The sequence below is a fragment of the Desarmillaria tabescens genome (assembly GCF_030435595.1).
Source record: "Desarmillaria tabescens strain CCBAS 213 chromosome Unknown EV420scaffold_44, whole genome shotgun sequence".
Lineage (NCBI taxonomy): Eukaryota > Fungi > Basidiomycota > Agaricomycetes > Agaricales > Physalacriaceae > Desarmillaria > Desarmillaria tabescens.
In genome coordinates, this window is record NW_026848343.1 from 372,362 (window position 1) to 394,782 (window position 22,421).

Below are 22,421 nucleotides of genomic sequence, written 5' to 3' on the forward strand. Positions count from 1 at the left end.
GAGTTATGGACTCTGCCGATTATTTAAATTATCGAAGGGAGTTCCAGGCCAAAAGTAAACAGGTTATCAAGGAGAACTTAATGTTGAACCTGGACCTGGTAAGGTTGTTCATCTCGCCATTCGAGCATGATACCTTGTGGAAGCGTATGCGGGACCGTCTAAGTAGTCAGCCAGCAGTGCCAGTAACTGCGGCTAACCCGGCGAGAACTGCACGCGATCCCTGGCCCCTGGAAGACATGTTCGACGCAGGAACTTGGGTCTTGAAGGGACCAGGTGCCGTCTACAATGAATTATTCGATGGGTCTTTACCTAAGGTGGATAGTTCGCCCAAGGTTGAGGCGCCAGGTGCTTCAGCTAGTAGAGGCATAATGACCCTCAAGAAAGAACCCGCACCTGCTGCATTATCGGGGGAACTGCATAACTTCCTGGCTGAAATGGTGGACAGCAACCGACTCATAGTTAAATTACTTGAGAACCAGGTTACATCACAAGGCAAAAGAGATGAGGAGTTACACAAGATGTTGGCGCAGATAAAGGCCCAACCAAGGCCAACCCAGCTCGCACCAGCACCAAGTACTCACGGACAGTTTGGCAGTGACGTGCCGGGTAACTGTCATTTCTGTGAGACCCCTGGACATTACCAGGTAGATTGTCCCTACAAGTTAGAGATGATTACTACCGGGGAACTAGTTCATGTACCAGGAACTCAGAATATGTACAGGTTACGAGATGGGAATCCTCCTCCGAGAGAACCCACCGGGATGAGTCAAAAAGCAAGAATTCAGCATTATTATGAAACGCATAAGGCTTCTGGATCTAACCAAGTTGGACAGACCTATATTGCGGCCCCGCAATTACCAGGCCCGGTGCCTCAGTACGTTATGTCACATCAGATAGCAGAAGAGAAAGAGGATATCAGCTACTTGAGGAACATGCTCGAAAAGTTGGTACAACAAACCTCTCACCTGGCACCGGATAAAGTTGATCAGTACCTGGAAGGACCACGATGGGAATCTGTCGTGAAAACCAGAGGCCAGCAACATCAAGAGGCTAGCCAGGCCAATGATGCTCCGCAAGATACCCAGGATTTTCGTAAACGTTCAATGAAGGCAGGGGAGCACCATAAAAAGGCAGCGGCGGTGGCTGGGCCGGTCGACTCTTCACCAGAGGACGTAATCCAAAACCAAAAGCGAGGAGCAGAGGCAGAAAACTGGCGATCACGCCCAAAATTGCAAAGCAAATATACCCCTAATTCTAGTAGTAATAATGATGAGAACCTCGTACCTGACGATCCTGATGTAGTCGATCAGCGGTCCCGATCAGTACCACCAGTGATCTCAGTCACTGGGAATGATGGTCACCTGGAACCCGAAAACCCATATGCCGCAGTACCCGATGTAACTTTACTTCCATCCCCTGGCCGCGTTGAGAAAATCTCTGTTCTACCAGGTGAAGTTAGAAAGGAACCAGCTTATAGAAAGAAAGTAGAGGCACAGTCAGGTGACTTAGAAAAGGAAGTCTGGGACCAGATGATGAAGGCTCCCATTACCCTGACAGCAGAACATTGGCTGGCATCATCACCAGGTGCCAGGCAGAAGATGAAGACCTATGTAACTCTGAAAAGGATTCCTACCAGCAAAGTACTCCTGGAAGACCTCACGGATACAGAAGAAGTTGATGAGCAGGAAGCACCTAGGGTACCTCTGGGCTCCGTAGCCAATATATTGGAACCAGGCCTGGAAAACTGCATCAGGATTGAAGATCTACCAGTCGAATGCGGCTTCTATGTAACCACTATGTGTCAAGGTCTTGTCCCGGAAGGGTTGACAATTATTAGTGACCCGGTAGTTCAATATCTGGAATCCATCCCGGAAGGGGAGAGGGCCAAAACGGTAGTAGTCATAGCTTCTTCGTCACAATCTTTGAGATCAGTGTATCCACTGGTGTCCGGAAGAAAGAAGCTGGAATGTCTTTGTGACTCTGGGTCACAAATAGTGTCATGTTCAGCCAACCTGGCTAAGCAGATGGGATGGGAATACGACCCGGTGTTGTGACTGCAGCCTATTTACGCGTGTAATTTTGCAATCTAGAGTGTTTTACACGCATACTGAGAGATAGTGAGCGAGCGGACTAAAACTACGCGTCAACACTAATGCTACGCAGTGCAATGACATGGAATATAACTTATGGCATAAGAAGCAACGGGATTCTAAACAGGACTTAGTCACAGCACTGTACCTGATGGGCATGCATGATGAGAAGGCCAAACCCTATACCCAATGCCTTAGGCTCTAACTTACAAGCACACTCGCGGTAGCTAGATAAAACCTTGAAGATTGCACTGACACTGAGAACACTTAGCGCGCTCGCTAACTGTGACGCGCCGTACCTGAAAATCCGGGGAAATCCTTAAGCGAGATGACAGATATCACCGGCATGAGCTTGGGCAATGGGCTTCGGCCGAAGTCCGCGAGCCCGCGTTCCATTGTTCTGAGTCCCATTGTTTGAAGACTCACTTGTTGCCGTGTCTACGAGAAGCCTCTGTGAATCCAAGAAAGAAGTCCTGAACGACATACACCAGAACTGATAGTTCCATGCACCTAGACCTGTCGGTCGCTAGAGAACAAGCCCATGGGTGTCGGGAGAGCACCTCTTGGCACGCGTTTAGCGAGCTCACTATAGAAATGAGACTAAAACTGGGAAGTCCGACTCGGATGCTCAGTAAGGCAGCGGTGGCAACGTGCTACACATGTAGGAGTCTGGGTACTGCACGACGTTTGTAATTCTAATTCCCCTGTAGTATAAGTAGACTGGTTACAGTAGGTAGAGGTGAAGTTTCGAGCCCCCAAGTTCCTGTGCACGCGTTGAAGGCGGTACTGTAACAAAGGATCAGTTTGTGACTTCGAGCTGTGCATAGAATTAGTGAGCTCACTCAGAGAAATACGAGATACCCTTTTGATAAGACTTTTGAGAACTTAGTCAGAGTGAATACGAATCAGTGACGCTGTTTCTGTTCTGTTGAGTGTGATAAGTCTGTTCGGAGAATGTTTTGAAGTGGAAATCTGAGATCTGTTCTGTTCTGTTCTGTTCTGTTTCAGTCTGTTCCATGTCAGTTCTGTCGAAGTTCCGTTTCTGAATCTGTTTTCCGAGCGCTTCTGAAGTGTTCTTGAGTCGAGATAACCTGCTGGAGTTAGTTGGAGAACCCCTACATACAGTTGTGTAGCGAGCAGGCTAAGTCAGTGCTTGCCTGTGGTGTTCTTTTAGCGAGCTCACTAAAGTTTCGGCATGTATTACCTCTGTTTCTGTTGGGATCAGTGTCCCTTGTGTACTTTAACTCAAATCTGCCTTGAAGGTCGCGTCGCGCCAGTGAATGACCTTCCTGTAAAAAGTTCCTAGACTTAGGAAGTCATTAGAGAAAGCTTAGCTTTGCTAAGAGCGCTGAGAATAAGAGAAACTCTTCGAGATATTGAAGTATAGTTGGATCGCATTAGAAATAATCGCTCCCCCTAGAACTTACGAGGGTGATTGTAGTTTGTGTAGTTGTGTGAGTGTGTGTGTGGGTTTTTGAGGTTCGCCCTTTAGCCCGCTCACTATTCCACAGGTGCCCACAGCCAGCCTCTTCACTGGACATCTATATCTTGATGGAAAGTGCGAATAGAGGAGTCGAAAAATCGCTAGGACTAGTGAAGAATGTGGCTTTCTTGTTTGGGGAAGTCACGGTTTACCTGCAAGTCCATGTGCTAGCTAACCCAGCGTATGATTTGTTGCTTGGAAGACCGTTTGATACTTTAACCTCTAGTGAAGTAAAGAACTCGTCGGATGGCAACCAGACAATGATTCTTACGGACCCTAACACCAAGAAACGGACCCTGGTACATACTTATCTGAGAGGACAACCACTGGCAGTACTTCAAAGGGAACCTGCTACGGGTTTTCAGAGCTCGAAGATCTGATCCCAGATCAAGGAGAGCTCGCGGTCATTCTCACACAGGATAAGGAGGGTAACTTCGTCATTGAAAGTTATGCTGGGCCTCCAGGCAAACAGGATAAATTCACTAGGACGAATCTCCAAGATTTCTATCTCAGCGCAAGTCAGAAAGTAACTGAGGACCCACTAGCCGGGTCCCTTATCAGCACATTTTATGCCCAGAAGTATTTAGGCATTAAGCCAAGTACGAAAACAGGGGTCCTGGTACAGGAAGTGAGGGATACCTTACCAGTCTTTGATATCAAAGCTTCGAATAAAAGAGAAGCCCAGAGTTGGCAACCAGGTAAAGCTTGGGTCGACCGGGAGGAGTTGTATGACGCACCCTTGAATGTTGGGTTGGATACCTGGCAACGAGAGGCAGTTCTTGTAACCAAGAAATATAAGCTGGTGGCCTTGAAAACAAAGCCAGTGCTGACAACTCTACCTTCCAACTTCAGAATCATCCGTGATATAAAGGGAGATCCGCTCGCAGGGATGCCTGAATTATCACCTCACCCGGAAGATTTTAAACCAACTGGAAGGTACTCTGAAGAGAGAAAACTCAAGATCGATGACATACACAAAGAAGATTTCTTATGAACATTCCTATCCCAGCTCCCATATACCAGGATGTATGTAAGATAATCAAAACTAAGATAGATGCAGGAGTATATGAGCCTTCGAACTCATCATACCGCTCTAGGTGGTTTTGTGTATTGAAGAAAGATGGGAAGAGTCTATGTTTAGTGCACAGCCTGGAACCGTTGAATGTGGTTACCATTGCGCATTCTGGACTTCCCCCAGCAACAGAAGAACTAGCAGCTCACTTTGCGGGCAGGGCTTGTGGTGGGATCCTGGACTTATTCGTAGGATATGATGAAAGGTCCATAGCGGAATCGTCCCGGGACCTTACCACTTTCCAAACGCCGTTTGGAGCACTGTGCCTGGTTACATTACCAATGGGCTGGACCAACTCAGTACCCATATTCCACGATGATGTAACCTACATTTTACAAGATGAGATACCATTGTTCACCTGGCCATACATTGATGATGTCCCGGTAAAAGGACCAGAAACCAGATACGAGCTGCCAGGCAGAGGTTACGAAACTATACCTGAGAACCCAGGAATTCGCAGGTTCGTCTGGGAACACTTCCAGGTGCTCAACCGAATTGTTCAACAGATGAAATATAGTGGAGGAACTTTCTCTGGGCCCAAAGCCGTACTCTGTGCCTCTGAAATTATCGTAGTAGGCCACCGCTGCACTTATGAAGGAAGGAAGCCAGAGACTGAACGTATGAAAGTCATCCTCAATTGGGGACCCTGCAAGGAACTAGGAGACATAAGAGCCTTCCTGGGAACTTGTGGGACCTGCAGAATGTTCATTAAGGACTATTCAAAGCTCGCAGAGCCCTTGACTAATCTTACACGACTGAAAGTACCCTTTGAGTGGGGCCCGGCACAAGAAAAATCGATGCAGGCTTTGAAAGATGCCTTGGCAAGTAGCCCAGCATTGCAGTCAGTAAACTATGAATGGCCAATCATCTTATGTGTCGATACATCCTGGTGGGCTGTTGGATTCTACATATGTCAATCTGACCCTGAAAATCCTAAGACCCGATATTATTGCTGGTTCGGATCCATGACCTTGAATGAACGCGAAGCTAACTTTTCTCAACCCAAGAGAGAACTGTATGGATTGCACTTAGCCCTGATAGCTTGCAAGAACTGGGTGTGGGGATCAAGGAACCTGGTAGTAGAAACTGACGCCAAGTATATCTTAGGAATGTTGCGAAACCTGGATAGTGTACCTAATGCAGCAATAAACCGATGGATAGAAGCTATACTTCTATTTCATTTCAAGTTAGTACACGTACCTGGCAAAGTTCATGGACCAGATGGTCTTTCCAGAAGGGATTTCCAACCAGGAGACGATGAATATGGATGCCTGGAAGAAGACATGGAACCGGAACATGAGCCATTAGAATATGACATCAGTCAAGAACCAGCCCCACTGGAATTCGATGACTTCTCAGATCGGATAGATACCAGGCATGGTTATGTCACGATAGCCAGGGCCCTGGTAGACTTAGAAACGGATCGAGGCTTCCTGGCTGACAGTGGCGGCCAGGTAACGAGTGTTTTGTATGGCGCACCCATCCTGCCCGAAGCAAAAGAATTCAGTGAGACCGAAGAGTACCCTGAAGATCATCGGGGAAAAGTTGGTAAAGAAATGGATGAGCGGCTGGCATTAGTGCCGGCCTGGCTCGACCACCCACTTGAAAAGCCTCCCAACCTGGCGGATGCCCAAGTTCGAAACTTTGTAAGGTTTGCTACACATTTCTTCAAAGAGAACGGAAGGATATACCATAAGAGCCTGGAAGGTGAACATAAGTTAGTAATTGAGAAACCAAGACGAATGCATATAATGAAGTCAAGTCATGACTACCTGGGGCATCGCAGAGTCTACGCAACTACAGAACTAATTAAGCAGCGGTTCTGGTGGCTGGAGATAGAACGTGACATAGCCTGGTACGTGAAGACTTGCGAAATATGCCAGAAACGTCAGATGTTGAAAGTACGGATTCCACCAATGGTAACTCACACACCATCGATTTTCCAGGTCATCCATGTAGATACTATGCATATGCCAGTATCTTCCGGGTACCGATATATCGTACATGGCAGGTGTGCTTTGACCAGTTGGATGGAAGGAAAAATGTTGAAAACAGAAACTGGGAAAGCAATCGGAGACTGGATGTTCCACGATGTGTTTTGCAGGTGGGGTTGTGTATCATTGATTGTGACGGACAATGGGTCACCGTTCTTGAAAGCCATAGCTTACCTGGAAGCAACTTATGGTATCCAGGGTATTCAAATCTCGGGATACAACTCCCAGGCTAATGGAAAAATTGAATGGCCTCACTTAGACGTCCGCCAGGCCTTGTACAAAGCTTGTAATGGTGTCGCTTCCAAATGGTCATTATATTTCCCACACATCATGTGGTCAGACCGAGTTACTACACGATGCAGGATGGGTTGTTCCCCTTTCTTCGCAGTAACCAGTGCCCACCCGGTACTTCCCCTAGACATAGTAGAAGCTACATGGTTAGTAAAGTACCCAGGTCGTATTCTCACTACGGAAGAAGTGATTGGGTACCAGGCCCGGGCTTTGGCAAAACATTCGTCTGACGTAGCACAGTTACGCAGTAAGCTACACGAAATCAAGGTACGCGACACCTTGAAGTATGCCCGGATGCATGCTGCAACTATTAAACAGTTGAACTTCAAACCTGGTAGCCTGGTATTGGTCAGAAATACAGCCATTGAGAAGGCTATTGGTGGCAAGATGCGACCCAGGTACTTGGGTCCTGTCATGGTTGTTAGACACACAAAGGGAGGATTGTACATTGTTGCAGAAATGAATGGCAGCACTTGGGGATTCAAGGTCGCCACCTTCCGGGTTATTCCTTACATGGCAAGGAAAAAGATTGATCTCCCGGAAGAGCTGGAATCCCTACTTGACATGTCAAAGGAAAGCTTAGACCAACTGGAAAACTCGCCGGAACCAGTAGAAGATGTACCTGATGACTTCGCTTATTCTCACCCAGAATACGAGGATTACGAGTCATTGGACCCTCTTTTGGAAGTTGCAGGCACGTGGTCGGTAGAGAAATTATTTATGTTTTGCATGCAGGCTGAGAATGCGTAAGGCACTCAATCAAAGCTATCTACGGCACGACTAAGTCGCCTGGATGGGGTCTGCTAAGTGGAAGACATAGAGTGAAGAAATAAGGGAATATAAGTAAGCCTAAGAGATCATCCTGTCGATCTTGGCATCGATAACACTGAGTTTGTTGACACAGAACTTGTGAGCAACGACCGTCGATTCCAAGCAGTGAACCAGGAGCTCGAGATCAGCCTGGAGCTGGCACTGACGGATTTGAAGACCTTCCAAGGAATCAGCATGGGAGTGATGGCTGGCCAAGATCTTGAGAGCCTCCTCCAATGAATCATGCTTGGCCTGGAGATCGAATTGAGTCGCCCAGGCTGGGAGAAAATACGTAAAATCCAGCAATAACGGTCACCAGGTACATACCAGCAATGGGAAACAAGACATGATGAGTGCCCAACTCGCCGTGACGTGCCAGGGTATTCATATCGGTACGGATACGCTTGTTTCCATGCTCAGCTAAGGCCCGGTCTTGCTTCTCGAGAACCTCGACTGCCTTGCGATAAGATGGATCAGAGGTATTGAGTCCAAGAACATCACAGTAAGGAATAGCAATCACCGTCACGCAGAGAGAGAGACCATGGGATTCCTTGTGACAAGCCTTGCACTTGTCCTGGGTAGCGGTACGCTGAATAAAAATTAAAGTAGTCAGTCAGGTATCAATGGGACATGAGGAATTACTCACCAGGGTAGCCTGAGGCGAATGACTAGCAGCCCGCTTGGAAAGATGAGGACGATGCTTACGAGTTGTGTGTCCTCGATTCGTTGGCTTAACTATAGAAAGAAACCTGGTAAGCACAGGTGAAGACTGAAAAAGTAGGAAGTCACCTGGGACTTCTCCGGCGACGCTCATCTGTGAAATTCCAAATGCGAGTTGAACAATGAGGTCGGAATCAAGTTCAGGCTATGTACACTGTCAGACTTGTCGCTATCCAGGTCAACAATGATACTTTCCTCCCCAGTCTTCATCTGGACATCCTCATCAACCAGGATGGTCTCGGGATCGGTGTCAAGACCAACAGTTGCCTTGGACTTAACAGTTTTTCCAGTCTTCTTGAAGGATAATTTCTGAAGAAGGGGACAAGTCAACGAGGGGGCTTGCAGATAGAGACTTAATACATACTGGGATAGACCCGGAGGGCTTGGAAGAAGACTGAGAGGAAGCAGCAGCCTGAGCATTAGCCGCAGCCATGGCAGCAGCCGCAGCAGCCTGCTTCTCCTCTCGGTCAGTGTGAATCCAACCAGTCACACGTCCAGGAAGAGTTGCATTGTCGGGAGGTTTAGAACCATGTGGGAGTTCAAGCAGGAGTTTCCGGTTCTGACAATCCCGCCGGGCACCAAAGGCTCCCTCACGAAGAAGTGACGGGTCTTCCTGGTAGGCCTTCATGAAGCGCTCCTTGTTATCGAAGAGAGGCATCTATTACGAAGTTAGTAAGGCGCCTGAGAGAGAGGTAATAACGTACAATCCCTTCTAAGAACCGAAGGTTCTCCTTGTCGATAATTAGGATGGCGTCGAAGTCTGGACTGCCATCTTTGAGAATGGGAAGTACAGCAGGAATGGTAGGAAGGTAAACGCCATTTTTGCAACGGGAACAGAGAAGAGCAAGAGCAGCCTTGAAACGAGTGATCTGCATAGACTCAGGCGCCATATTGAACAAAGGAAATAATTGTCTAAGTTCACCGGGCAGCTTGGTTTTATAAACAACCGACAGTCGCGTTGAGGCATGTTCAGACCCATCCCTGACAAAGAAGAAAACCGCCTGACAGTTTATGAGCTCATAAAACTTGTTCTGTGAGCTCATACTTTGCATCCTAGCTTAGCCTAACGTCTTCGAGCATTTCATTGATCGGAAATGATCGATCGATCGCGAACAGCCTGGGACAGGCTTTATTTAGTTGGGGGGAGAGGACTAGAGTCTATCTCAGAAAATATAGATTTATTTTTGCCCCAATAAGATTGAGAAACTAAGTAAAAGACGCTAAAAGCAAACCATGGAAGCACAGGTAACTAGAAAAGAAGTCCTGTCATACGATCGGGCAACCTGGAAGGAAGCAGGCTGAATAAAACAGCTGAATTCGTAAAAGTGCCTACTATAGAAGAAAAGGGTACTAAGAATGGAAATAATTAAGTAAGGTACCCTGGGGATTAGAAAATGGGACCTGTGCCAGACCAAGTATAACCATGCGAGAACAGCCGGGCAGGCAAGTGAATAGGATAAACTCCAGCCTGGGACAGCTAAAGCGCGAAGTGTCGAGTTGGAAACAGGCACCAGGAGAAAAGAATGAGCTCACAAGTCGCAGGGCATCCGCAATCGCACTTGGCAATTTGTCCAGGTCCATCGGATAACAACCGATCCCAACCTGGAAGAACGGCAAATCGCTGGTATACTGAAGACCCGTCGAACCCAGAAAATGATCCAATAGGATAACTGGATCCTGGTCACCCAGGAAATGCAAGTCACTAGGAAATGGAGACATAAAGCTCTAGGAAAAAGAAAGAAGTTAGAAGGCCTGGAAAGTCGCAAGGCAATTAGCTACCCGGAAACCTATAACAAGACGTCGACTATCCTGTACCATCCAAGGAGTCCAATCTGGGTCGATGAAACAAGGTCCCAAGTTATTGGCAACCGCGGTAACGGTCATAAGGAATCGCAGGGCTAGGGCATCTGTATCGTCCGGAAAATGGTTTGCATGGGCAAGCTAAAGCCGTAACTTAGCAAGGATCGTACAGCAACTTAAGGACACCTACCAGGAAAGGATGCACATGGTTAATTAAGTCAGCTACTTCGGGTTGGCACCAGTTGACCAGTATGTTAGAGTTGAGTACTTGAGGGTATCGGGTATGGGCCAGGCGAAGCAAAAGGTAGTGATCACCCTGCAATATGCAAGGGAGATCCCTCCAAATGAAAGGCAGAGGTAAATCCTCAGGCCAGAACGAAGGAGATACCATGACCAGGTTGGAACAGACGGATGCACAAAGGCAACACCCGGTTTAAGTTTAACCTGGCAGAGCTGTTTAGGCTAAATCCAGCCGGGAAATGAAATTCTCGAAAGCGCAATTTGAAGTCACGTCTGGAACTTAGTAACGGAGCATACATTCAGGAGCACATCAAGCCTTTTAGGAGGTGAGCGCAAATTCTAAGTACAGGAACTCTAAAAATAGTGGTTGGCATCGGGAGATGCCACAGTATCCGTAGGAGGCCACTGCTACAAAGAATGAGTATGCTGGGCAAGTAAGAAGAACAGTGGAAACCTACCAAGTTAGCAAACCAGGTGCTAGAAGCGGCATCCTGGAAGTGCTGCCAACGGAGGCCTTGACGAAAAACCTCTTCAGGTGCTACCTGGAAACGGTTCCGTTTAGTCGGGAGTCCTGGGAGCATGGGTGCGATGACTTCGCCAGGAAATGTATCGTCAGGATCGAACCTGGGCTTGGAAAACTGAACAGGGAAGGTGAAATCAAGTTATAAAATAAAGAATGAGAACACACGCTGAGTAATTGAAACATCCTGGTAGAATCCACAACTTTCCAAACCTCCCAGTGCGCAGATTGGAAAGCTGGGCTGAGGTTATTGGCTAGAGCAGTCATCGTTGCCAGGAAACGGATAACAAGGGTATCACGGTCTTTGGGAAAGTAAGACTCGTGAGCAGCCTGGAAACTGGTAAGCCTGGTTAATAAAAGGAAAGAAAGCATGTACTAAGAAAGGATGAACGGAGTCAAGCATAGACTTGATCTCGGGCTGTAAGTAGGTCGCCAGGGTATTCATATCGACCAGGGCAGGATATCGAGAACGAGCCTGGCGAAGTAGGATATAATGATCTGATGCTAGAAGCGACTGGAATTGCTCTGGGGGAATCCCAGTATCGAGTGCAAGCAGGTCAGGATAAATCTTGTGGCCCATGGTACAGAAAGGTATACCAGGTAGCAGGTAAATAAACTCTAAGGTTTTATATCCAACAGTCTAGGCATGCCTTGATGACCGGGCAGCCTGTATGCACTTAAGAATTTCACAGTAAGCGACCCTAGCTCGATCCAGATCAAGATCAAGGCGATCTTGACAAGCATAGTCCAGTACGAAATTTTGGTGACGAAGGGGCTACTCGAATACTTACCTAGCAAAGACCGGGTTGAACGCTTGACTAGTCCATCAGTCACTAGGCTAGAAAAGGCGGCCCTTTTTTGGGCATGACATTCGGAAAAGTACGTGAACCTATAATACTACAAAAGCTGTGCCAAGAAACGGAAAACGGCCGATACTGCAAGAAAGAAATGAAGTCCTAAGGAAAGTATGGAGATGGTACGACAGGAAGAAGAACCGGAAGGTGGCCTCATGCCATTCTCACTCCGGTGACCCTTTGAGGGATTTTTCTTCATCCACACTACCTTCTACCAAGTCGTCCCGTGGTTCCATATTCGAGAGGGCCTCATCGTCATCCCAAATCCAGCTATCAGCCACCCCCACTTTAGCAAGGTACTTGCGATGCCATACTATGTCTTTGGGAGCCATATGTCCAGTAGATGGCAGATGCGGAGCAGGAACGTCGGCATTGGGATGAAGGGTGACAAGGTCGGAACCAACGGAGGAATCAGAAAACGCTTCGTCAGTACAGTCAGAGGCATAAAAGTCCGGGTCACTTGCCAGTGACGACGACCGAGTCCGACGTTCAGGATGGACAGGCGAGGAATGGAGCTGGTCGACTTGGAGGTCGTCTGCAACCTGGGTTTCATCTTCTCCATCCTTGGACTCTTGGACCTTCGCTTGCTCGGCACCCGATGGATAAGGAGAAATGGCACGCCACGAAGGGAGAGATGGTTCTGGACCTGTTAGAGTTTCAACGCGTCGAGCAGGTTCCCTCGGATAATAATGCCGGACCTGGGGTGCAGCTACGTGGTCCAGTTCTTTGTTATCCTTCTCTTCCACCAACCCCATGTCGATCAGTAATCGGCGTCCGACAGGGAAGCAGCAGGCGAACTTCATGAGCGTGTCAGTATCGTGGTCTTCCTCGATCTGGGCGAAGGCCTGCAACATGTTGCACAATGAGGCCGACCAGATCTGATAAGTGTCGTGGAGACAATTGAGGAGATGGCAGATGGTGCGGTCGGCAGTTCGAAAGTTGATATCGTACATTTCAACCACTGGAACAGAAAGAAAGTAAGAATTTAGGTAAAGCAAAGAGGTAACGTAGTACTCACAAGGGTAAGCACCCTGGGCGAGGGGCAAGAGCGTGTCCCGGACCTCTTGAAGGTCGTCAGCTGACAGGCGGCAGGAACAGTGCCCCAACTTGGCGCAATTAGCGCAGGTGGAGTGCGGCTCCTTGTGGGTACAGAGAACACGGCGACTGGCACACATAGTACAGCCTGAGATGCCCTAGAATGCAAGCAAGAAAGTAAGAAAGAGAAAGGGGATGGAAAGAAAAGAAAGACATGCCTTGTGAGGAAGACGTAGCGCCGAAGTGAGGGGCGTATCCGTCAGGATACGATTGAGCATATGCTCTACTGTGACCGGGGTAGGCGAACGGCCTCAAGGATCCACATGGGTATCCTCAGCAATAACGGCAATGGTAGGCATAGGTTGACGCGCCGAAGGAGGAAGAGGCGTCTCCACCACTTCTCGGCCATGCCGGCCACAGGTTTTGGCCTCCGTCTTGTCGGATTTAACAGAAACGGCATGGGTCTTAGTAGACTTAGTAGAAGGTGGCTCTACACTGGAAGGAGCCTCGGAGACTGGCTCAGTCTTGATGGGTGTCGCTTTCAGTTGAACGACAGGTGTGTCTCGCTTGGAACGTTTGGGCACGTCCTTGGATAAGTCGCACGGCAGGCCGAATTTCATCCGATCCGCAACAGGTGGGCTTGGACCACCTTTGTGCTTTCTAGGCGAAGTCCGTGGCGGGGGAGGTGGTAACTCAACTAGCAAAGGCACTTCGGTGAGGGTAAAAGGTCCGGCCTGAAGGAAAAAGTTAAAGAACGGAGCCGAGCTCCGCAGCTGAATATCTTACCAATAATACTGTCTCTGTGACTTCTGGAGAAAGCTGCCATGCACACCAGAGAGGATTCTGCAAACGAGGCGGAAGATCTTGTACGGTGGCAGAAGCCGTCACGAGAAGACTGTCTACGATGTTCGGATACGGTGGTGGGTAACTGGCACAGTAAGCCGTCTGTTAAGACCAGTCATGTACCCAAATAAAGGCAAAACTTCTACCAGTCAACGTACCAGAAAAACATGGGCCTCATTGATTTGACTGACAAGTTCGTCACAGCCAATGCGGTCTGCTTGCGCGGAATCCCAGATGGCGGGTGACTTGTCGACGGCCGAATGAAGCATGGAGAAACGGTCGAGCGGAGGCATGGTAAGAATAACGAGAAAGAACGCGGAGCAGGAGGCTCAACGTGTAGTGAGAGTAAGGAAGCAAGTAAGGTATCGTACCCAGAGTACGAAAAATTTTTAGAAAGGGAACGCGTACCTGTGAACGAGAAGCAGGGTGAGCACACGCCCAGTTACTAAAAATAACTGAGTGGCCAGAATCGAATTCTATGACACATGCCGAGCATATGCCAGTGGGAAAAGACTCCAAGAATGGTAATCACCTCTCCGAAAACATACACGACCCTAGCAACGCAAATAAGCGACCTGCACGGTGACGACTGGGACAGTCGACTTTTAGTTGAGGGGAGATGATACGCCTACAGGGTGTACACACTTGAAAAAGGCATGTAAAATTCAATTTTACAACATTACAAGTTGTATCTCTACCTATACTAGTAAGAAAAGACAATAAACCGGGAAGTAACCAGCGTAGTAAACCATTGGGACTTAGCCATACAATATCTATGCTTCGGGTGACGAGCCGGTGATCCGATGACTCAGCCCGAGTAACCAAAGGTCCAGGCGGGTCGACACACATGGTACCAGCTGACCCGGCATCACGGCACTGATGGCCACCTGATGGCATCGGTCCGAAAGTAAGAATAACAAAATAAAGGACGATCGCGTACGGCTTTACTTACCTGGCAGCTTCCCTAGTCTCTCAGGCGAACGGTTGGCTTGCCGGGTAGATGAGAAACAAGAACCATAACACCAGGGGCTCTGCCCCGGTACAGGTAAAACTTAGTATCATGAGCCAGGACACCAGGTTGCGGCACAAGATCATGATCGGGTTCACCTGGGAGCCGGGATATGAGCTCATATCTGTCAGGAAGTGAGCTCATATCCACCCGGCTCCATCAGCAAGCGCAGTAATAGTACCTGGAAAGATTGGAAATATAGATAGGGTAGAATAGTATAAATACTATCCATGTAACTAGCAGGAAGGCAGGTTTCTGGCCCCCGGAACGCTACCAAGCAAATTAGTATGGGTTTTGGTTAAGAGCTTCGAGTCCTAGACTCACCTGGAATAGTATTTAGTGATCTGGTCACGTTTTGTGTGCAAGAACCGTTCAGAAAGCAGTCAGTTCAGAAAGATACAGACAGACAGTCAGAAGTACAGTCCAGAATCCATGTTAGTACCAGTAAAACTGCAACCAGGCAGACAGTATCAGTTCAGACACTGCACCAGGCAGTTAGTACGCATTCAGGAAACTGTACCAGGCAGCCCGTTGGTATCAGATTGTGTTCGGTAACACAGAAAGTTCAGATTTGTGTTGTTTCAGAATATTGCAATCAAACAAATTATATTCATTGTCCACCCGAAACTAGTATAACAGTACAAGTATCGACCCAGTGTAACTTACCCCTTCAAACCGCAATTATTGAGTGTGTTAGGGTGTGTGTGTGTGTGTAGCACTTCGCCTTCCTTAGCATAGTTAGTACCTTTCACAGGGCCGTGACATGCGTCTGTCTTTACGTGAACTGCATGAAGAAAGCCAGGAAAACGAAGGTCTTATTTTGAGTGCGCTTCATCTGCCCTGCCACACCCAGGATTTGCATCCCTTACAACTGTAAGGAGCAAAAATGAACTCTTGTTTCAAAACTGACTTATTCGTAGAATTTTTTCCAGCGACATGGGAGTTTTCAAACAGACGTCTGTTAACACAGAGCGCATCTTTCGGACGGAGGGGTATCCTGCATCCACCACCCACTTCTGGTATGTGGCAACGAAAAGTACTATTGACCGCATCAAGCCCTATTGTCTTGGGGTTTGTACAGTTATCCAAGTTCATTGTGGCCGCCAGCTTTGGTACCTCTTTCAGTGTCGCGTTAAAAAGCATGACAAGTTGATACATGCGTACCATGACTGGGATTCTGACTTCGTTAATGACCCAAAGCAATGGAAAGCAGAAGTTGTTGTCCTTGAGCCCAGTAATGTCCTGTATGTCCTTTCAATGATATGATGTGATTACCGCTGATAACAAGAATAATTTCATTCAACCAGGCACTCTTCACGCAGTAGTGACACTCGAAAATTCCATTGTCAGAGGACAACATTTTTACACTACTACAACTTTGTCAAAAACTGTTTCGGGTCGGGTTGATACTTATATACATGGGGTCAAAATCGAGAGAGTTCTGTACTTCCAACTGAGGGATCTCCTCTTTCAACTGATTTTGTACCTTGAAGATGGGCTGAACACTGATAGTAAGCCAATCAACTAATTGTTTTCTCCGATGCCTCATCAGGATGGTTTCAGGCATAGAAAATGATTTGTCCAAATTCAAGGTCAATACAGCTGAAGGGCTTCTTGACATAGTTGCACTCAGCAACTTGCTCCTCTCTCTTCCTGCCTTAGACATTGTCACTATTTTTGATGCTCGTAAACCAGATGCATATTGGCCACTCAGCGAGGGGAGACGGGCATATTTTGACATAATATATTGTCTTCAGGAGCAGTACTCTCTGATTCTCTTTCCCGACACACCACTTGCCCATGATGCATTCACCAAACCTTTAGATTCTCTGGTCTCACCTCGCATTGCTGATTTTGCAAAGACTTCTGCCATTTATTTTGCATGGTCTTTGATACTATCTGCAAGGAAAGCACAGGGTTGGTGGAAGGTGTACTTGAAAGCCTTCAAACAGTCAGTGGAGAGGACACTGGACTTCTTTTTCACTTGTACTGGAACATTGGGAGACTGTAAATATGAGTGTCGATAGACCATTCCATCTTAGGCCCACTTTCTTCATCTGGCCAAGGGCCCGTCCACTTGGTATGTGATTTCCCAGACAGCATTCATCATTTAACCCGAATCATATAGATGCAACTGTAGATGAATGGGCAGTGATGGTGGTGAAAGAAAGAGTTGCTGAAGTCATGCAATCTCTGGACTGATTCATCATAAATGTACTTTCCCGTATAAACTTCCCAAATATGTTATCAGCGGTTACGATTTTCGATGTGGCCTACTGTGAAAAATTTGCTCTCTGTATTCAAGTGCGCTATTGCATATTCCATGAACAATTGTTATATTAGACCCTGAAGTCCTTTTTTCAAGGATATGTACTGATGACAAGTTTATCAGAAGCTTCCAAATGTCCTTATTCCCATCACACTCATGTGTCTGATCCTATCTGAACTTCAAGCCTTATAAAAGCTCTCGTCAGGTGTGACATCAGCTCTCCCTCTGATATCATTGGTGATAGCCTTAACCCTGGGTCAACATCCTTTGCTGGGGCTGCCCCATTGCAGGAAAACAAGGCAGGTGCAGAGGCTTCAATCCCCATGGAATAGAAATTCCAATCCTATGTACCCTTTCCGGATGGCAGATGCGGCAGAGAGCATTCACTCCAAGTCAGTAATTTTTATACACCAGTTCTGACCTTGATATTTCCCTCAGTGTGGAGAATGAAGTATTCCCACCAACGAGATGAGTGCTGCATTCATGGCCAACCATAATCATCAAAACAAGTGATCACTAGTGCCGAATGGCAGGATCTGGTGCAGTATGACCTTGGGGTGTGAGGACGCACAGTAGCAGATGTGATATGGAAAAAGGAATGCAGAATGGGGGGGATTTATGTACCTGGAACCCCTGTCACTCAATGGTATTTCTGACTAAGCAGGCCATCCAGCTCGATGACCATTTTTCAAATTCCTTCATCGAGACCAAAAAAGGAGATTGAGTCCAGACATTGGACTACACTAATTATGACGCGTGCTCTCCATTCCACTTATTTCTTTAAGGTTGTGTGATGATTTCCCTGCCTTTGAAGCATCTGAATTCTCCCGATGTGTCTCACATGGTGACTATCCACATCTCCTTCCTTCCAACACCGGTCAGTAGTGACTTCGCCGCTACCATTGACAAGGAAGCATTGGGCAGAGAGACCATTCAGTGTTTATAAGAGAGACATTAGTCTGACACAATAATTTGTCCATTCAGTGTGGATGTCACAAGAGCACTGTGGGGATTGAAGATGGCTGGATCTTGTCATCTCAAACCTCAGTTCTCCATTTTATGGTATTAATCAGCATTTTCGATGTGTAGTTGCCTTCATCCATATTGGAATCTTATAGTATGCACCACAGGGCATGATTTTATGCGTCCTAGGTGAGAATAAAAGTGAAGAAAACACCCTGCCCAAATCAGGCATCGTCATCCAGCTAAAGCAACTCAAGCCCAGTTTTAGCTGGCTCCTATATGGGCTTGAGCCTAGAATGAGTCTGAGCCAATACAGACTCAGGCTCGCCCTATTACTATCGATCAATGGCCACCATAATCCTGAAGTCTTTTTTAAGCAGATATCACCCCATGACAAGCTAATCCGACTCTCAACGTCATTGCCGTCTTCTATCTAATTGATCCAAAATACATGCCTGCATGCCGATCATTTCGGCCATTGCCTCCAGTGAAATAAAAGCCTCCATCTGGTGCGACACCAGTCTTATTTTCCCCATCAAGATGCTGTCTGATATCGTTGGTGACAGTCCCAACTTGGCGTCAAAGTCCTCTGCTAACGCTTCCCCATTGCAGCAAGACGATCCAGGCATAAAGGCTCCAAGCCCTAGGGAAGGTGGTATTGAGAACCCGAGTCCCACCGCAGAAGCACAGACCTCCCAGTGAGTAATTTTTTCACCCCTGCATTCGGAGCTTGATATTGCTATCAGTGTGGAGGATGAAGAGCCCACTCCCATACGTGAGGAGCATCATGCCCCGCGTCCATGGGCAATCATGGTCATTGAAACAACCGAAGACTTCATGGACTTAGAAGACTTGGATGTTCACCATATCATCACTGCCACCGAAGGTAGAGTCTACCTCAGCATTAGCATTTGGTATGCCGGGGAAAACTAAAGTTTCAGCTCTGTTATATTGGCTTCTGTGTCTTCACATACAGTTTTGGATCGAATACAGTTTTATGAGCTTTGTTTACTGGTCTGTTGTATTTTCAATACATTGAAAATGTTGCTCTTCTCTTTTCATAATTTGGTTAATTCCTTGTGTTATTTCTGCAATATGATATTACGACGTGAAGATGACTCAGACATCTAGCACTTTTTCATCGTCATCCTTGTGTAAGAAGTGACATCGTGCACTTTACAGGAGGAAGGCGATAATTTGTATATAACAAGTAGCACAAGCAAGCAGCAAAGCTCACTCCATTAGATTTGGTCACACCTTCAGCTGTCCTTTTTTGCGTAATGATAGTCAACCTTCAAGGGCTCGAAAGATTGCCAACTGTCCTGACATCGATAAGGCTACTCGCTTCCCTCCCCTCTATTCGCTCCCACATACTGCCTGTGCTGCAGTTTCCTACCACTCTCCCAATGTATTGCACTCAGATGCTAGGAAATGCCAGGACTATCGATGGCAGAGACCACAACTATTACAGAACTGACATGTCAATGTTGTATTTGTGTGGGAAATACAATCTGTGCTTTGCAGAGGGGGATTTAGCATATAGAGACCAATCAAAATGCCGCAGGTTTTGTGTTGGTCTTTATACTAGGATTATATTGGATTCACAGCATCCTCCCCAAAAAGTAGCCTCATTTGCATACCAAGTTAGTCATATAGGTAACCCCTGTCGCTCGATGAGATTTATGACTAAGCAGGCCATCCAGCTTGATGACTCAATTTCAAATTCTATCATCGAGATCAAAACAGGCAATAGGTCTAGACTTCGGACTTGCACCTTGGCTTCAAAATGGCCAGAAGTGTATTTGCTGCTGCATATCTGGCATGCAATGCACTCAGCGACCATGTTAGGATCGTGCCAATAGGATTGCAGCAGTAAGTGTACATAGTGGAATGCTGCGGGATGCGTCGGGCGTAGGCAAAGCTATTAGCAACGTCACCCCTGAGCCGAAGCCCTAAGATGGATACAGATGGAAGTCCGCGGAGTGGCAGAGACGAGGTAAGAGATAAGTCCAACGGATCGGAGTTCCACGGACTGGAGAACGAGAGTTAGACTTTGAGTCAGAGAGAGAGAGATTGGGCTGAACCAAGTTGATATTCGAACTGAGTATCTACAGTGTAATTCTAAGGCTTATATACTAGTTAGGAGTCTGATCTAGTTCCTACTCGGAGTGGTCTACATTCTAGGGTTGTTGGAGGATGTATTCTACCAGTCGGTAGCCGATGGGGTCTGATGACATGTTCGCTACCGATGTTGGGCTATTGATAAATTGTAATGGAGAAGTGAAATATAAAATGGAATATGAAATGGAATATGAAATAGAAACTGGGAATTGGGATCCGTAGGATTCCGGGCTGTGGTTTGTTGGGTTGAGTGGAAGTCGGGTTTCCGTCGGCATGCTCGTTACAGTATCCCCCCCTTAGCATTCTTGCCCTCAAGGACGCAGATCCCAATGGCCGAGTGTGACCGTGTGGAATTTTTTCAGGTTGGTCATGTGGCTTTTCACCTCTTAGCTTTCTACCACCACCATCTCTTCCATTTTCTGAGTTTTGTCCTCGTCGTTGGCCATGTCGTCCACCATTGAATACCGCGCTTCCATGACACCTGAACCGTACGAACCTGCCCCAATGCCCGAAGATATTCGGCCTGAAGACCTGGAAGCCTTTTATGATGAGCGGGATGCCGCAGAGAAGGCTAGGGAGGATGCCGCGGAGGCCCATGAGGCTTGGAAGGTGCAGAAGCAAAAGGAGGAAAAGAGGCGGGCTCTGGAGTTAGAACGGCGAGAGAAAAAGTTGGCACAGGAAAGGAAGGTTGCGGAGGCCAAAGCAAGGAAGGAGAGGGAGGAGCGGGAGGCCGCAGAGAAGAAACGGCAAGAGGAGGCAGAGGCTAAGGCAAAGGCGGAGGTGGTCGGCACGGAGCAGCGGAGGTTGGAAGAGGAGGCAAGGGCCTTGGAGGAAAGGAGAGCCGCAGAGAAGAAGAAGTTAGAAGGTGAGGCCAAGGCGAAGGCTTTGGTGGAAGCTAGCAAGGCCGCGGAGGCCGAGAAGGAGAAGGGGAAGGTAGATGGGAATGAGGGGAGCAAGGTTGGTAGTGGGTCCGATGGAGATGATGAGTGGGAGAAGGACCCAAAGGGGAAGGCGTTGAAAAAATTGGTAAAGCAGAGGAAGGATAGGAAGGGTAAGGGCAAGGCGACCGATTCGGAGGCTGTGGACGTTTCGAGGAAGCATAAGATCAAGTCTAGTGCAGTGGTGGTTAGTGGGGAAGAGGAAGTCGTGAGGCCATCAGGAAGGCCTTTGAAGAAATTGAAGACTGAGCCTGAGATGCAGGCGGACGACGAAGAATATAAGGGTAACGGTAAGTGACTTCCATAGGGACCCATGGCTCATGCTGACTTGTTCCGTAGAGCGTTGTGGTCGTTGTAAGGCAGACGATGTGAAGTGTTTTATCTGCTGTGGGCGCACTTGTGAGCGATGTAAGCTGAAGAAGAGCAAGTGCGTATTCAGTCAGGGTGAAGGGTCGGGGTCCAGCAGGTTCCGATGAGGTTGTGTACTTGTTGCAACAACTTTGTGACAAGATGGACAACTTCCAGGAAGGCTTGGAAAGGGTAGAGGGGAAGGTCGACTTCCTCGGAAGCCAGGGTTGATGACCTTGTGGACGACTTCCATGAGGGTGACGCACCGGAGTGGCCATCAGATTTCAGTCGAGGAGGAGTTTAGGGAGGAATGGGCAGCATCAAAGGTCGAGCTCGGAAACCTCAAGAACGTGAACTCGGAGGCCCTACGGATCAGCGATGCGTATGCAACTTGACAAGGATATTGCCCAGTTGTGGAATGCCCATGTGACGGGTACCGAAACTCTCGACTGCCGCGGATCCCTTCGAGGTCGCCAACATGCAAGTTTGGTATGGCTGCCTTGGGAAAGATGGTCTTCGATTGGCTATCAAACATCGTGACCATTTCTTGGACACAAGGGACAAGTTCTATGCACTCGGAGGCCGTTGGATTGAGTGAGCATTGTGGAAGAGGTATTTGGAGGATGCGGATGAGTTTTTGGTAGAGGATTCCGAAGGGGAATTGGATCCCAAGGAGAAGAAGAGGGATGAGATGTGCCCGGGCATGGGTGCCATCGGCAGTTCCGGCACTGGATGAGCTGGAGCTTATTGTCATGAGTGATGAGGAGGAGGAAGGAAGTGGAAGGGAAGATAGGGTGGACGAGGATGTGGTGATGGGAGAGTTGGTGCGGCACGGAATCCTAGGCACCCTTCTTGGACTTGTATATATTTTTTGGATGTTGTCTTGTACATGGATTTTGAAGCGTGGGCCCCGATGGGCATAAATATATATATATATCTTGGCTTGTAGGCTTGAGTGAGTAAGAGGGAGAAGGAAAGCAAGAAGTAGGCGCCCGATGGGTTCTGTTCCCAATTAGGAAGG

General features: G+C 47.7%; 7 protein-coding genes across 7 annotated transcripts; 4 read left to right on the top strand and 3 right to left on the bottom strand.

Annotated features, from left to right (window-relative positions):
* Positions 1-5: 5 nt before the first annotated feature.
* On the top strand, positions 6-2,054 carry EV420DRAFT_1647821 (uncharacterized protein; the record flags this gene model as incomplete). Its single annotated transcript, XM_060478085.1, has 1 exon — positions 6-2,054. The coding sequence occupies one exon, from the start codon at positions 6-8 to the stop codon at positions 2,052-2,054; it is 2,049 nt and encodes a 682-aa protein (XP_060326211.1).
* Positions 2,055-7,779: 5,725 nt separating this feature from the next.
* Positions 7,780-9,350, bottom strand: EV420DRAFT_1483838 (uncharacterized protein; the record flags this gene model as incomplete). The annotated part of the gene is made up of 7 exons (XM_060470016.1): positions 7,780-8,018; positions 8,068-8,329; positions 8,387-8,475; positions 8,530-8,554; positions 8,614-8,769; positions 8,825-9,118; positions 9,165-9,350. The coding sequence occupies 7 exons, from the start codon at positions 9,348-9,350 to the stop codon at positions 7,780-7,782; spliced, it is 1,251 nt and encodes a 416-aa protein (XP_060326212.1).
* Positions 9,351-9,847: 497 nt separating this feature from the next.
* Positions 9,848-11,600, bottom strand: EV420DRAFT_1483839 (uncharacterized protein; the record flags this gene model as incomplete). The annotated part of the gene is made up of 7 exons (XM_060470017.1): positions 9,848-9,937; positions 9,994-10,137; positions 10,276-10,401; positions 10,451-10,576; positions 10,959-11,138; positions 11,189-11,366; positions 11,428-11,600. 7 exons carry the CDS (start codon positions 11,598-11,600, stop codon positions 9,848-9,850), a joined length of 1,017 nt encoding a protein of 338 aa, XP_060326213.1.
* A 438-nt stretch (positions 11,601-12,038) lies between these two features.
* On the bottom strand, positions 12,039-14,045 carry EV420DRAFT_1483840 (uncharacterized protein; the record flags this gene model as incomplete). Its single annotated transcript, XM_060470018.1, has 5 exons — positions 12,039-12,835; positions 12,893-13,067; positions 13,233-13,643; positions 13,696-13,854; positions 13,911-14,045. The coding sequence occupies 5 exons, from the start codon at positions 14,043-14,045 to the stop codon at positions 12,039-12,041; spliced, it is 1,677 nt and encodes a 558-aa protein (XP_060326214.1).
* Positions 14,046-14,812: 767 nt separating this feature from the next.
* EV420DRAFT_1483841 (uncharacterized protein) lies at positions 14,813-16,963 on the top strand (the record flags this gene model as incomplete). Its single annotated transcript, XM_060470019.1, has 10 exons — positions 14,813-14,895; positions 15,102-15,259; positions 15,401-15,459; positions 15,516-15,585; positions 15,694-15,780; positions 15,843-16,005; positions 16,112-16,272; positions 16,325-16,712; positions 16,804-16,841; positions 16,890-16,963. 10 exons carry the CDS (start codon positions 14,813-14,815, stop codon positions 16,961-16,963), a joined length of 1,281 nt encoding a protein of 426 aa, XP_060326215.1.
* Positions 16,964-18,452: 1,489 nt separating this feature from the next.
* EV420DRAFT_1483842 (uncharacterized protein) lies at positions 18,453-18,926 on the top strand (the record flags this gene model as incomplete). The annotated part of the gene is made up of 2 exons (XM_060470020.1): positions 18,453-18,691; positions 18,740-18,926. 2 exons carry the CDS (start codon positions 18,453-18,455, stop codon positions 18,924-18,926), a joined length of 426 nt encoding a protein of 141 aa, XP_060326216.1.
* A 1,173-nt stretch (positions 18,927-20,099) lies between these two features.
* EV420DRAFT_1568957 (uncharacterized protein) lies at positions 20,100-21,782 on the top strand (the record flags this gene model as incomplete). The annotated part of the gene is given in 4 exon segments (XM_060474201.1): positions 20,100-21,342; positions 21,392-21,496; positions 21,516-21,626; positions 21,689-21,782. Coding segments are annotated over 4 exon segments (1,094 nt in total), but the record flags the coding sequence as incomplete, so codon positions are not given.
* Positions 21,783-22,421: the final 639 nt, after the last annotated feature.